The 16,096-nt window shown below is 48.9% G+C and overlaps 1 protein-coding gene across 1 annotated transcript in view; it reads left to right on the forward strand.

Moving 5' to 3' along the window:
* Window positions 1-491: 491 nt before the first annotated feature.
* Slit3 (slit guidance ligand 3) overlaps window positions 492-16,096 on the forward strand; it is a 593,945-nt gene continuing 578,340 nt past the window's right edge. The window contains exon 1 of the mRNA XM_057774230.1: window positions 492-1,110. Coding sequence (XP_057630213.1) covers window positions 914-1,110 — 197 coding nt within the window. The 5' untranslated portion in view covers window positions 492-913. The remainder of the gene's footprint in view (window positions 1,111-16,096) is intronic.

The raw sequence follows: 16,096 nt of genomic DNA on the forward strand, positions 1-16,096 counted from the left end.
ATCTTAGTGAATACTAGAGAGGGTAGGGACAAAGTTTCCATGGATAAATGTGCCAGGGCACAGCATACCTAGAAGCTGTGTGACTTCGGGTAAGTACTCCACTTAGTCCAACCCTGGTTTTTTTTTTTTTTTTTTTTTTTTAACCTAAAAAAACCAGGCCTCTTCTGATGCTCCCATGTTGGAACTGAGAAGACAGCTCAGTGCCGGAATTTAAAAAAAAAAAAAAAAGCCACAAGCTTTATCAGTCCTTTACTCCCAAGAATGGGTGAATTTCCATGTTTTGTTCCTGGGGTCCGACTGACCAAGTTCCTTTCCTTTCCAGCTGGGTCCCTCTACCTCCCCTGTCGCCTCCTCCCTCCAGGCTCTTGGTTGCTCCAGCAAAGTTCCCAACTTAGTCGACGTGACATGCAGCGCAGCCAATGGGAGGCGGAGCTGGTGTTTTGGGAGGGGGGCGGGAGGGCCGGGCCCCGCGTCTCCGGTGTCTGCTCTGCTCAGTGAATGGAGAGAGCGAGCGCCGGCCAGCTCTCCCGGCCACCCCGTGTCCTGGTCGCCACCGTGCTCCGGAGCCCAGCCTTGAGCCGGACTTCCCGGGGCGCCGTGTTCCTCAGCGCTCAGTCCAGGACCCAGACTGAGTTCGCACCTCTGCCGGCGACCCAGAGGGACCCGGGGGCGCTCGGTACCTGGGCACCGTGAGTGATGCGCAGCGGGGCAGCGCCAGCCCCACGGATGGAGCTGCTGCCGCCGCCGCCCGGCGCGCCCCGCTCCGCCCGCGCCCCGTGCGCCTGAACGCCGAGCCCGCCCCTCCTCCGCGCCAACTCTGCCGCCCGCCCCCCAGGCCGCCCGCGCGCCTCCTCGGGCTTCTCGTGTCCCGCCGCGCCAGGCAGCCTCCTCTGTGCGCGGGCGCTTGCACACCATGGCCCCGGGGCGGACCTGGGCTGGCGCCGCCGTGCGCGCCCGCCTGGCGCTGGCCTTGGCGCTGGTGAGCGTCCTGAGCGGACCCCCCGCTGCCGCCTGCCCCACCAAGTGTACCTGCTCCGCCGCTAGCGTGGACTGCCACGGGCTGGGCCTGCGAGCCGTTCCCCGGGGCATCCCCCGCAACGCAGAGCGCCTGTGAGTACCCACCCCGCCCGCGCAGGCCACCCACCCCGCTCCTACGGAGTCGCCCTCGGGGCGCCAGGTCCTTCCCTCCTCTCCCGTGCGCTGGGGACGACCTCAGTTTCCCCCCCCGCCATCAGACACTCTCGCTAAGTTGGGGGTGGCGTGGCTTTGGGCAGGTGTGGAGAGAAGAGTCCGAGTTCCCTGGCGTTGGGGACCCGGGAGTGCCTCTCTGGGTGAGGGCTCTGGGAGCTCATCTACTGACAGCTCCGGAGAAGAAAGCTGATATAGAAGGCAAGGGGTGGGGAAGCGTAGTGGTCTCGAGGTTTGAGGTTGTGTGCAGGGTGTCCAAGCTCCTTGCTTCTTAAAGAGAGGGCGAGGGAGCAAGCTAGATGACGATGAGGAGTCGCGATTGCAGAGATCCAAGAGAACTACCCCCTCCCCCCAAAAAAAAGAGCCGTGACCCGCTTGGAGATCAGAATGAGCCAGCTGCTGTGTGGCTGTCCTTGCAAGGAAAGTTGAGAGTGTACGTGAAGGTCTTAACTTCTGAAGAACCGGACGAATTCTGAGTGGGTGCTCTCAACACCCTCCCTGCCTGGAGCGCAGCTTAGAGATGCCAAGTTGCAGCCCGGGTGAATTTTTTATGGCTGGGTTATAAATGCCTCCCCAAACTGGCCGGAGAATGGAAATGCTGACAGCCCTTTAAATGAGACCTAGCGCTATAATCTTACAAACCGCACTCAGCCTCGGATCCTGGGGTTGGCAGCTAGCGGAGAGGCTCTTGGAGAGTGGGGTGGATTGACCCTCGTTTTAACCCCAATTGTGCAACCAAATATTTACTTTTCTTATGTCAGCGTTTTGGGAAGATTTATCATTTTGATCCTCAAGACCAAATTCAAAGTTTGGACTTCGGGGGTGGGCTCTGTTTAGTCCACAGTTGGGGGCGGGGTGAGGGAGCAGGGAGCCCTGGAGTGGGTGCATTAGTCAGAATTCCAGCCAATGCACTGTCCAGTTGCTCTCTTCCCAACCTGTTTTGGGGCTAGGCACACCGGTCTCCCTCAGTCCTTCCTTCTTCGGGTCAAGAGAAATGCGGAAGGAGCTGAATTCCCTGGCCACCCACCCCTTCTCACCTCACCTCCAGTCTTCTCTTCCCTTTCCTCTTCCTAGCTGTCTAGGCAGAGACTTCTTAGAAACGCCTTCCTTGTTTTCTTTTGTTTGTTGTTTTCAAAGTGCGGTGATTGTTCTGTTGCTTGAACTGTAGAATCCTGGAGGGCTGGGCCTGCTTCTTCATTAACATCAGGAAATTAGGATCAGAAATGTAAACTAATGTGCCCAAGAAAACAGAGCAAATAAGTGAGAGGAAAAAGGGCCAGAATCCAGGCTCTGCACCTTCATTCAGGTTTTGGATTAGACGGTAGTAGTGAAAAATCTCATTTCAGTGGTATTTTTAGGTGTGTATTAACTAAGGTTCCCCTCCTCGCGTGAGTGGTACAGATGAGTTAGTGAGACAGAAGCTGTGCAAATGTTTCGTGGGTGCTTCCCCTGTGTATACCTGGTACCGCTTTGAAGCTCCCCAGCAGTCCAGTTCCCTACATAGGCAAAGCTCGTTACTCTGCCTTGTTCCATCTTGTCATGTATTCTTGGTCACGTAAACAGTTAAGTGTTTGAATCGCTGCCTGCCAGGCTTCTAAGCCCAGGTCTTTCACCAGTCGGCAGACTCTTTGGAACCAGTCAGTTTGGGCCAGATCTCTAGACAGACAGTGCTGGGCGGGGAGGGTCTAGCTGGGCTGCGTCTGCTGCACCCAGTCGCCTCTACTTTTGGTGTAGACTGCCGCCATTTATTTTTCTCTAGCATCAGCTCTCTTTCTTGGGGGTCATGAAACTATTTCCCATAGTCAGGATCATGATATCGGTCTGGGAAAATCAGGGCAGTGGGCCTCTCTCTCTTCTGGTTAGTCAGAAGTTTTCAAAAAACTAGTCCTTGTACCACCAGCCACTTCCCCCAGAGACCCTGGTGACTTAGAACGTCTCATGTGCCCTACAGCTGGAGGCAATCGATAAAGACCTCGATGAAGGGCATTCCCACGGGTGTCCTTACTGTAGTCATGGTCACCACCAGGCATGGGCAGAAGAGGTGCCACTTTTATCTGTGGTTATCTGGCGCGGCTTTGGTCACTGGTAAGGTTTTGGCTTTAAGTGCATGGATATGACAGAGCTGTCTCTGGTGACCTCATATCTCCTCTCTAAGACGGGAGGTAGCCTTTTAGAGTAAGCAGTACTGGGCCACTTCAGGTTCAAGGGCAGCTCACCAGCAACCCTTCACACCCATCCTGGTTCTCAGGGACTTAGATGGAACGTCATAGTACCATGCAGCCACACCATGCTAAGGATTTCAAATTTGTCACACACATACACACATTCTGCCTGCCTGCCTGCCTGCCTGCCTCTCTCTCTCTCTCTCTCTCTCTCTCTCTCTCTCTCTCTCTCTCTCTCCCTCTCTCCCTCTCTCTTTCAATAAACATTGCTTGAAGCTTCTATAGCATTCCTGTCCCTGTCCATAAAGTCATTGGATAGACAGAAGAAACCCAAAACTTCAGCTTAAAGGATGTGGGCAAGAGTCGGAAGTGGGAACCTTTCTTGAAGACCCCTTAAGTCCCCTGGGGGTCCTTCTGTCATGGGATACTGATTTTTATCAGCAGAGCTATTCTCCCAAATGGTGAAATTGTGTTTTAAAACAAAGAAGCAGTACTTTCCTCCAGAAAGCCTCTTGTGAAGGAGAGAGAAAGAGGGAGAGAGAGTTTCCCCTAGTCATATGACATTAAGAACAGTCCAAGTGAGAAGGATGTAGTAGTCCCCATTTGGACTTGACTTCAGGCTAGGAATGGGGTCTGAATTGTTCATCATTAAGTCGCTATCAGAGTTGGGGGGTTGTCTATGTTCCAAGTTCTCCCTCATAATGTCAACGCATCACACAGAAAAGGAAACCCTCTGTCTTTTATAAACTACTGACAGTTTTCCCCCTCCTAGAGGAGGAGGTAACACCCACAAGTAAGCTAAATAAACGGAGGGGAGAATTTGGTGTCATTTATTATCCAAGCAGCAAAGACAGAGGCCCTGGGAGGAGAGGAAGTCAATGGCGGTGCTTGAGACAAAACATTTACCAGGGAGTGCAGGGTAAACAGATGTTGCGTTTGCCCTTCTGAGTACAAAAGGAACCCACAGATGTAATTCTTCTCCAACCACAGCCTCAGCCTGCATGAAAATGAACCCTCATGTGGGGCCCCTTCTCCCGGTCCTGCCCTGAGGCAGGCCTAGGCCCACCTCTCACCCACAGCTAGGTGGTGGCAGTGGGAGCAAAAGTGGACATCTTTGCTTTTTCCACTCAGCTCCAGAACATGCTGGAAACTGCTGTATTTAAATAAACATTTCCTGTTTGCGAAGGAGAGCGGGCGAGAGTCTGAAACGTGAGAATGTGGTAACTTAATTTTCTCCATCACTCCAGATGACAGCAAGCTTTGCCGGTGGTTGGGTCCAATAAAAACCGACACCGTGTCGTAGGCTTTCCCCCACTTGACCACAGAGGTCCAGAGGTCAAGTGGGAGACTTTCCAAGATGCTCAACAGCCAAACCCTGCATTCTGGTACTCCCAGCCCTCAGGGCCAGCTCAGAGGACCAGGGACAGTCTGTCAAGTTATGTGGCCTCTTTGAACCAACCATGGTGATGTGGCCTTTCAGAGAGGCACAGGGCTCTCCCGGGTAGCCTATAGAGCAGGGAGGGCACCTTCCTCCAGGGTGCCGTACAACTTTGTGGATTGCTGTACCTCTTAACAGTAGGATTCTGGTGTAGCCTTTGTGATTTTTCCTTATGTAGTACACAGTTCACCTGTGAGCTGCCACAGTCCTCCTCTGTACCTAGGCTGGTGCCTGGCACTTAAGAAGTTTCTAACAACTATATGTTGAATAAAAAGCTCATGAACCTCAAAAACACAAGGGCAAGATGAGCTATTACAGATTTGCATTTTGATGGGAGCCCAAGGGCTACCTCCTAGTAATCTATTACATGAGATACTGCTATCTAAAATTTGAATTTCATGAACTAGAATTATTGCCTTGGTAGAGTTGCCCCCCCCCCAAGACTCTTACTGCATGATCCACTTGGTCTAGTTGCCAGGCGTTGCTTAGCAACATCGCAACACTCCTACTGTGCACGTGCCAGTGGAATGAGCCAGGGATCCTGACTACTTCTGCCACAGGACTTTCTAATCAGGAACTCATCAGTGGCATCCTGAGCCTCTGTGGTTTTTGATTGCTGCTCTTCTGGCATTAATTGATGTGTATGTGTAGGGTCATTATTAAGTTTTGTTTCTGCCAGTTGTCTGGGTTTTCTATTCTGACCCCCATTTTCGCTGTTATTTTGTTTCTCTGTTGTTCTGTCTATTGTCTGAGTTCACACCCTCCATCCCCACCACACCCAGGAAAGTGAAAAGGGTGGGTGGGGACAGTGGAATCTTTTGCCTAAATTGGTGGCCAGGAAGGCAAGGATTTAGACCCTCCACACAGTGTTTTGGGCACGGGTTCTGGCAGCTTTGGACTGGAAGCTTAGGTTTGGAATCCTGTTCTGTGACATGCATGCTTGCCATTGCACCTTTGCTGCTGCCGTGCTGCTCTGGACTGCAGTCTCTTTAATCCCTTTTGTACCTCATTCCCATACCTGCAACACAGGGATTATAGTCACGTGGGAATGTGAACACAGCCCGAGGCAATCCGCACGCTGCGCTCTGCATGGTGCCTTCCATATTGTTCACTCATCATTGTGGCTGTGATTATTTACCCAACTGCAATTTATCCGGCTGTAAAGTATGCATAATACCCATTCCCTCTCGGAAGGATTAAGATGATTGTGTCTAGGAAGTGCTATGCGGTACCTGGCACATAGGAGGCCTCCACAGTCTTGTAACAGTCAGGCTATGGCTGTGTCTCCCTTTGCTCATCCGAGTCTCTGTCCAGCTGGATGGCTTAAGATGCTCGCTCTAAATTTTGTTCCAACACTAAGCCCTGTGGAGGCAGACTCATTGCCTGCACATGGGCTGTGGGCTATGCCTAATACACTCTTGCTTGGTCTCCTCTCTACTTCTGTCTCTCCGTCCTTCTCCAGCAGCTGAACCCAGGTTGGCCTTTGTTCCATGCAGAAGGGATTACAGTTGAAACAGTTTTTTATCTTTTTCATTGATAAACTGCTTTGTGTTCTCTTTAAATAGAGAATGTATTTTATTTCTTTATTTAGAGGAGGGGTAGGCTAGAGCCTCATGAGGAATTCGTGGTCCAGACTTTGGGTGTTCAGTGTCCGTCTGTCTTTCTCTAAACACCCTTTTACCGGTTCCTGGTGTCTGCCTCCCATACTGCTTTTACATGAAACAGCTGTATTTACTAGCACGTGGCACTCTCACTCTGTAAGATGGTTTTAACCGTGCTTTTTTTCCCCCTAAAGAAATGCTGAGAAAAAGAAAAACTAGGAAAGAAACTCACATCGATGATGCAAGGAAAGGGTGCATCAGTGCCCTGTGGGTGTCCTGTGGGTGCCCCAGGCCCATTTCTAAGGCTTTCTCCTCGATCCACTGTGGAATTCAGCCTTGCTCAGGGAGAGGCTCGTGGCAAGATGCTTCTGCTCGGTGTCCTACAGACCAGGACTGTCTTTTGTAATTTTGCTGCTGGCTGCCAGGCCGCCAGGAGGCTGTAAGTCTCCCCCATCGTGTGGCACTTTCTGTGTTTGATACGGTGGTCCCCAGGAGGAATTGGTCAAGGGGTGTAATTGAGAATCCTCAATAGTGAGCAGATGGGAGGTGGGAAATGCTTATAGGTAAAGATGTGAACTCCAGAGCCAGGCAAAACTAGGTCCTGGCTTTCCCTCTGATGACACCCATCTTCTGGGTTGTAATGGGATTGTTATTCCTTTTTGTGTGTAGCTCTGGCTGGTCTGGAACTCATTATGTAGACCAGACTGGCCTCCAGCTCACAAAGATCCTCCTGCCTCTGCCTCCTGCATGCTGGGATTCAGTTCATATACCACCAGGCTCTGCTTTAGAACCCCCTTTCTTTATAAGGTGCTGGGAGTATTGGGTTAACTCACACACACATCCTGGAGTAGGGCACTCACAGACACATCCTGGGATATGGACCACCCATCATGACATTCCTGTCATTATTTCTGTAATTCCTGTGGACTCTACTCCTTCCTGAGAATGCTCGCTAGACGCCTGCTCTGGAAAAGTTATGGTTGGCAGGGTTGCCAGGGGTTCCCTGTTCAAGTTCCCACCGTGTCCTCCACCAGCATTGCACAGGGGAAAAACAACCCACATCCCTGACTCTCTACATCCTGTGATGAGGAACTCATTTTTCCCTGAACTAGTCCCAGCAGGACCTTTCTCTTCACGTGGGGTCGAGAGAAGCTCACACAGACTGTCCTTACACAGAGGCAGGGGACATCCTTTGTCTGAACGACAGGTCTTCACACTTCGAATTGCTGTTGTGTCTCTCCCCAGTTACTTGGGCTTCTGTTTCTTTCCATAAACCTTTTTGTATGTGTTGCGGCTTTAGCACAGGCCCTGCTCCCACTCCCAGCTCTCGACCTCTGGGGATTTCCTTTGACTGTATAGGTTGAGTCACCCTCTTTCAAAATGCTTGGGATCAGAAATGGTTCTGATTTTTGAAGTTTTTCGGGTTTTAAGGTATTTGCATATATATTGAGAGAGGAGAGAGAGGGAGAGACAGAGATGTGGAGGGAGGGAGAGAGGGAGAGAGAGAAGACTGTCTTAGAGATGGGACTTGGATAAAACCACAAAGTACATTTGTGTCTTTTGTACGCATTGTACATGGACCTTGAAGGCCACTTGAAACAGTATGTTTGCTCATAAAGTCTATGGTTGGAATTTTCTAGTTATGGGATTGGATCATGCCTATACTTAGAAAGTTTTGGATTTTGAAGCGTTCTGGATTTTGAATTTTCAGTTTGGGAAAGACTTTTGACATTCCGATTATTATCTGAATTGACTTCCATCGGTGGTTCTTTTGTTTGCTTTTGACAGTGTTCCCAGCTGGCCTTGAACTCACAATCCTTCTGCCACCATCCTCAGAATTGCAGGATTCCAAGCAGGAGCCACCAAGCCCCGTTCTGCCAATGCATTTGAGTTTGTGGGAGTGTATGTGTATGTATATGTGCACATAGGTGCTTGTGGAGGCCAGGGGTGGATAGCAGTTCCTTCCAGAGGGTTCTTTTCTTTCTTTGATGAAGAAGGATCTCTTACTGAACCTGTAGCTCACTTACAGGGCTGTATTGACTGGCCACCAAGCTCCAAGGTTTCTCTTGTGTCCTCCTTCCCTGCAGGCTGGGGTCACAGGCACACACTGCCACAATGGACTTTTTATGTGAGTGCTGGGGACCTGAACTCAGATCTTTATATTTGCAGAGAGCCCAGCCGCCCCCCAGTCTTTAGTGCAGTTAAGCCTGGATGGCTTATTCTGATTCGGCTTATTACTGCCTCCTTCATAGCTCCCCAGCCTTCCCTGATGCTTTCTTACTATTAGCTGTCTAGATTTGAGTAGTCAACCCCAACCCTTGCTTTTCACCACGTAGCTCAAGGTAGACTCAAACTCAAAATCCTCCTGCCTCCGCTTCCCGAGTGCTAGGACCATAGGCGGGCACTTTTGTGTTGAGCTTTTCAGTTAGTTTTTAGATATCTAAGAGCGACTCTGTGCATTATCCTAATTAAATACTGGCAAATGATTTCATTTCATTAGGTTTTTCAGGAACATTTTCTATTTTGAGCTACTCCTTTGCAGATCAGCCGCTTGGGTTACCCTCTCCTTGCCTACTCTTCGGAAATTTCAGTGAGCATGCCCATGGGTCTGACTTGTCTTTAGAGTCAGCGGACACATTTGTTTCTCCAAGTCTCTTAATGGATTTATTCTATGTGCTTGTAAGTTCAGGTGCCCTTGGAGTCCAGAAGAGGGCACCTGAGCCTCTGGAGCTAAATTTGGGAGTGATTATGAGCCATTTTATGTGGATGTTGGGAGTCAAACCCAAGTCCTCTCTACAAGAGCAGTGTGTATACTCTTAACCTCCGAGCCCACTCTCCGACCCTTTGGAAAGTGTCTGGGTTGTAGGATCACATACATGGCCTGTTCTTTCTGTCTATGGTGGATAAAAACACTGAGGTCTACATGGTGTGGTAGCCTGCACTTTTAATTCCAGCACTTTGAGGCAGGAGAATTGTGAGTTCAAGGCCAGCCTCAGAAATCTAGCAAGTTCAAAACCAGTCTTTCTTACAAAGTAAGTTCCAGACCAGTTTGGCCTTCACAAGACCCTGACTCAGAATAAAAACAAAAAGCAACCAAACAAAAACACAACAACAAAAAACTCCACCCCCATTAAAATTGAGGTTTTATTACCCTAAAATAATTTATAACTAGTGCTTTATTGATTTGCTGAATTTCCTCTAAATTTGTGAAGTAGACTTATTGTCACTGTGACCCAGGAGTTTGTCTTTAGGAAGTAAGGTTAACTTGGCTCCTGGTCTCAGAGGACTCAGAACTTCATGCAGGGAAGGCATGGTGGAGCCTCTCACGTCATGGTGGACAGCAAGCAGAGAGAGGTGATACAGGAAGGGCCAGAGGAAGATACAGCTCCAGTGATTTTCTTTCAGCTGGGTACCACCTATTAAAGCTTCTAGAATCTGTCAAAATAATGCTGCATACCAGCTAGGAACCAGCAAAGTCATATATAAGAGCCGTAACTCTCCTGGTTTCTCAAGGGACTGTCTGCCATGACTTTATCTTTATCCTCTTCCTTTTAGACTGGTACCAGAACCCCTACCAGCATGGGACGTGGGGTGTGTATGCGTGTACGCTCGCACACATGCATGCCCACGCCTATGCTGGCTTCTCCTGGTAAATACGTTGGCCCGAGGACTCAATCCCTTTTACCAATAGCAAAGCTCAGTTTGCTTCAGTTTTTTTAACACAGCGATTTCACTGTTCAGTCTTGCCTGCCCTTTGACATGGGCATGTTCACCTGTGTAGTTCTTGGGATAGATAGGATGGAGGAGAGATCAAAGAGAACTCAGTAAGTAACAATAAACACCCTCAGAACAAGAGTTGCCACTGAGCCCTGGCCTCACACTTTACTTTACCATTCTAATAATTACTCCAGGGATGTAGAGGTACTCCCCAACTTCACAGATGAGAATATGTTTGGGAGCAATATCCCCAGTTACGATCAAGAGAGGGTTGCTGGTCAGGGACTGCAGGGTAACCAGTGGCCATGCTGTTTCTTCCCCAACCCTGAAAGTTCCCTGTATTTCTTTACTTGCTTTTGAAAAAATAACTCAGAGGAAGGCAATGAGGAGGTAGCAGAGGAGGAGGAGGGAGAAGGGAGGAGGTAGCAGAGGAGGAGGAGGGAGAAGGGAGGAGGTGGCAGTGGTGGCAGCAACAGTATCAGACTTGACTCACTGAACACGTTTTGATGCATGATATGTATGACTTGGATGTCTTGTGGGAAAGAGCAATCATGTGTAGTTTCGGGAAGAATGCGACATTTGAATCTCAGTTTGAAGGATAAATAGGTTTTCCTTGCGTAGAAAGGGAGAGTGGTACAGAGTCACAGAGGTTCCCAGTTGATGACCTGAGCCCACTTCAGAATGTGTGGATTCTTCCTGGGGAATTTTTTCTATGTATCGGGGATCTTAGCCTGGAAGCTATCAATAAAATCTTAGGAAGGATATCAATATAGTATTTGTCAATACAACTATAAAATCCCCAGAGAGTGAGGAAGACAGTTTAAGACTATAAAAAAAAAGTTTGGATTCCATTTTTCCATCGCTGTAGCATAGAGATGAGGCTAGTGATATATAGAGAAAAGACATGAATTTAGCTCATGGCTCTAGAAACTCAAAGTTAAAACATCACACTTCTGGCTACCGTGGTGAGTGACAGTATGATTAGGGATGTGTGTAAAAGGGAGTGACCACATAGCGAAGCCAGAAAGCAAACCACGGAGTGATCATGATTACTTTCTTATGAAAGTTCATTTTCATGGGAACTAAGGAGATCCCATGAGAACTACATTAATCTCCTTCAAAGACAGTACCCTGAGACCTAACTGACACGTTCTGTGACACACCACCTTAAAGTCCATCCCATCCCATCCCGTCCCGTCCCGTCCCGTCCCATCCCATCCCATCCCATCCCATCCCATCCCATCCCATCCCATCCCATCCCAAACCATCCCAGTATTGCCACGCTCTGAAATGAACTTCTGACCCTTTGGAGAATGCACTCAAACCTATCTGCATGACAGCAGGGGCATAAAATTCCAAGAAGAGTCTGAAGAACCTTGTTGACGTTTGTTTTCATGCTCAATTATGTATTCATATTTTAGCGGAGTTTGTGTTTCTTCCTGGTTACATGTGCCACTTCCTTTTTAAAAAAAATTTGCATTTATTTATTTGTGTGTGTGTGGTGTGTGTGTAAGATAACTTGGGGGAGTCAGTTCTCTCTTTACAGTGTGTGGATTCCAAGAATTGAACTTGGGTTTCTGGACCAGGCAGCCAGGGTCTTTACCCACCGATTTGTCCCGCTAGTCTGCTACTTACCTTCTTCTGGCTGTGTTCCCTGGGCTGCCTGTTGATAGCAGATCTTGCCAGAACAGCGTGGACATGAGGTACCTCCTGGCTGGAGTAGAAAGTGATTTCGTCTGTGTAAGCCCCGTCCCTGTTTATGCAGGCTCAGGCTCCTCGTCTCTCATCTGAAGCATCATCCCTGGTTACTGACTCTTGGTTCATCCCACACTTTGGCAGCAGTGTGCCTTATGGGTCCTGAAAGTCTGCCAACATGTTTAACCACCCACCTTGTCTCCCATTAAAAATTTTCAGCCGCTGAGCTCCCGTCGGCTACCAGATGTATCTACTGCATGCTCCCCTGACCTCTAGAATGAGTGTATGCCTTTACTGTGTCTACAGGACATGGAGGTCAGGCCAGATGTGCATGGCATGGTCTATATCTTGACCATGAAGGTTTCCCTGACCCACTCCTGGTCTTGCATTAACCTTTCCAGCTTGGCTTCCTGCCTTTGATGGCCCCCCACATTGCTCCCTACTTGTGGTAGCTTTTGGACTACTGCCTCTGGAGATCCAGGTCCTGAGAGTAGGTTTTGGGAGGATCTTTGTGATTTTAGCCTTCGCAAGAGACTGAAGGTTTGCAGTGAACTCATGGCTTTGTTCTGGAAAGAACCTCACACTTCATCTTCCTGGCCATCTGCAGGCCTTTATCATGCCACAGCCGTGGGTAAGGGTTTTGCAGAGCTGAGCTCTGTAAGTGATGAATTATTAGGATACTTTCCTGAGCCCACTCACTCTAAGCAGGGAATGGAGCAGAATAATCTGTCATTGAGAATCATGTTAATGGTGGTTTCTGTGGAGAGCTGTCCCCGGAAGATTTATTGGAAAAGTTTCTAAACTATCTAATATTCTGATTACGTGTGTGTGTGTGTGTGTGAGTGTGTTCGTTCCTCTTCTGCCCACTTCTGCGATATGGATAGAAACCATTCCACATAGGGGTTTTTCTGAGTGATGCTAATGAGAAACTAGCGGGGAGTACCGTTTAGATGTAACACTAAGTAAGTAGATCTAGATCGGATTGCAGTTTGCTTCAATATCTACCTGCAGACGCACCTTTCTGCATCTCTGTCACCTCATCTGTCGCTTGAGGAATGGTAGGGAGAGGGCTTATCTGATAGAGCCAACATAAGGTCTGAATGAGACCATATTGCTGCAGAAGTCTCTTCCATTCAGTCCTGTGCTTTGAACCAGGGCATCCTGTATCTGGAGGATGATGGGGTTTACTTTAGGATCTTTGCTCTTTAGGTGAGGAAATTCAGAAAACTTAAAAACCTTCCTTGGAGTCCCCAGTGTCTTTCAACTCAGTTCCAGATTCTTTTCTACTTAACCAAAGACATCTTTCACAAATGCAAATAGTCTTGCTCCCACAGCAACTCCCCTGGGTGAGTGCCGAGAACTCTCAGCCTTAACCTGTGATATCTAAGTGGCGGTGTTCAAGATGATGGGATCAAACAAGGATGCATCAGACAGGTTCTTCTCACCCCCATTACCAGATGCCTGACATTGGTGCACAGTTCCAGAGAGTTCAGTTTATCTTGGTATTTCTGATCTTGTGCCGAGGAAGGACATGGTAGTAAGAACATGTCAGGGAGGAGGCTGTTCGTCTGATGATGGACAGGAAGAGAGGAAGGCACCAGAGATGATATTCTCTGTGCGGACTGGACCTTAGTGACCTACTCCTTCATCCCAACTGAGACTCACCTCCTGAAGTTTCCAGACCCTACCAGAATAGCAATGCTAGCTGCAGCCAAAGCCCTAAGCTACAAACCTTTTGTGGGACACTTCATACTGAAACAGTGATGAACACGAAGGGTAAAGCCAGCTGAAGGGTGATCTAAATGGCTCTTATCAAAATGCCTAAGGTAACTGAACCATTCTCTCAGGGCACTTCAAGATAGTAGGAAAATAAGACTCCATGCTAGTTCAGGTGGGTGGACCGGGATGGGAGAGGTACAGGATCATTGAAGGATGTTGCAGTAAGTCTTCCAGAATCACTGGTGAACACAGCAAGTCCCACTCGTCTCTGTTAGTATATATGAGATATAGAAAACCCCACGCATTATTTTAAAAAAAAAGTACGAGTGGAATTAAAATAGGGTTATGGGGAAAATATTAAATCTGAGGACAATCCTACCCAGTAAAGTACTGAAGATCGTCTCTGTGGTTAGCTGGCAAACAGAGCAGATGTTGTAATTTAAAAAACACAGCGAAGAGAAGTCACACCCTGCAACAAGGCCCACAGAGGAGGTTATTGGAAAAGGAGAGAAAAGGGGCAGAGAAGGGGGCAGCGATGGGTCCTTGGGGACAGGAGTGGCCGAAGAGAAAGAGATGGGGAGGGAAGGGGTGGAAGAGACAGGAGGCGGGCAAAGCCCACCTTTCAAAAGGGAACATACCAAGTGTGCACAGGGGTGCTCTTAGTGGCTGCAGCTGAGGGTGGATCCTGTCAGGACCCCAAGGGCAGGCCAGTACAGATGCCTGAATACTAACGGCAGGTTGTGCATTTTATTAGCACTAACTGCATAGAACACTGACCTTATTTGAGAGGTATTTCCATAAACATTGACACACAGTGTAATCCCATTTGAGGCCATGAGCAGATACAGCCGCCTTCCCCACATGGAGCTAAACCACTGGACACTGTTTCAAGGTGACACCCCCCCCCCTTTACGTGATTTCTCCTAAGCAGTGGGACTTTTTCCTGGGGAGGGCAGGAGAGTGGGCTTTGGACTGGAATGGGTTCTTTGGGCAGGTTGGTTAGGAGCTAGATAGACTACGGGAAAGGCAGGGTGTAAGGGGAACAGGAGCTGAGAACCTGCACGTAGACAGTTTCTCTATGCAGTCCCTCCTTGTGCACTAGGTTTGTGTCTGAGGGCAGATCTCATGAGTGCTTACCAGTCCTTTAAGGATAAAAGAATGACCAGGTGTGGCTGCACAGGCCTGAGTCCCAGCACTTGGGAGACTGGGGCAGGGCAACCTTGAGTTCCAGGCTAGTCTGGGCCACATAGTGAGGTCCTGTCTCAAAATAAGTAAATAAGTAAAGAAATCCCAGTTTTTGTTTTCACAAAGCGGGATGGATGAATCCTGGTTTGCAGTAACTGTGAGCAATGTCCACTCCTTTCCTCCTGCTTGAAGCTGGCACTTTTCCCCATCTGATACCAGCTTATGAGCTCCGGATTTCTGACAGAGAACTGGGTTCTATTCCTCCAGTACCTCTTTCCTTCCCCGAATTGGGAGATTTTCAAGCTTTGGGAGACTCTTAGGATCATCTGGTCTACCCTCTCCCTATCAAACTCAGTCCACCTTGAAGGATAAATGTCTTCGGGGAGATAACAGAAGGACACCCGGGCTATTACTGGAATCTGCCAGCACAAGGCATTTCCCTGTTTCCATGTCAATATTTGGGCCCTAGACAAGATCACCCAGAACCACAAGAAACCTTTTGCAGTCTGGGAAACTGAGGAGACAGTGAAAGAACCACATTCATTCCAGAGAATAGGAACTGGTCCAGAACCAGTAGAAGAAGCCCCCGTGGAAATGTGGGTTTGTTATACAGTATGGCTATCAGCATCAAAGCTCTGGCTGGCTCAGGTTCTAGAAGGGGAAGATCCTAGATGAGGAAAAGGTCAAGGAAGAAGATAGTGGGAGTAAGGCCAGGAGCAGGAATCCAAACTGGGAAGGGCAGTTGCTCCATGGACGCGCTTACTCATCCCAGTCCCTCCAAGCCCAGCTCATTACTTCCACCACAAGACACCGACCAATCTGCAATGCTTAGGCTGAGGCGTGCATTTTTATCCTTTCTGAAAATTTCACCAAGCTTCTCCCTGCCCTGTGCCCTTCTAGTACATTCTGGTTCTTTCCCAGCTGGAGCTGTATGCTGATTGGAGTCACATTTAGACAGGAAGCCCTCTCCCTGTCTGTAAAACAAGAAACTTCTTCCAAGGAGACTGTGCTACAGTTTTCTTTGTGTGTTGCTAAAGAACCAAGAGGCCCGGTTGCAAACTAGCATTTCACAAGCAGAGCAGGGCTGGTAGCGCCTCCTGCCAAATGTGACTGTGTGTAGTGGTGTGTAGGGGAAGCAGCTCTGTCAAGAGGAGGGAGAGCTGAGGGAGGAGGATCTGCACAAATTTTAGCAGCAGCAGAATGGTGGATTAGAAGGATTGCTTGCCTGGGAACCTGGAGACCTAGCCATGCCTCTGACACACGGTGTGACCTTGGATGAGTCCCTTCACCTCTGGGCCTCAGTTTCCTGCTCTTCAGAAGTGATGAGAGAGGTAGGCTGGACGAACTCCAGAGATTCCTCCAGCCCTATGCATCTTTGCATCTGAGGGCTG

Source organism: Chionomys nivalis, chromosome 7, assembly GCF_950005125.1.
Source record: "Chionomys nivalis chromosome 7, mChiNiv1.1, whole genome shotgun sequence".
In the NCBI taxonomy this organism is placed as follows: Eukaryota; Metazoa; Chordata; class Mammalia; order Rodentia; family Cricetidae; genus Chionomys; species Chionomys nivalis.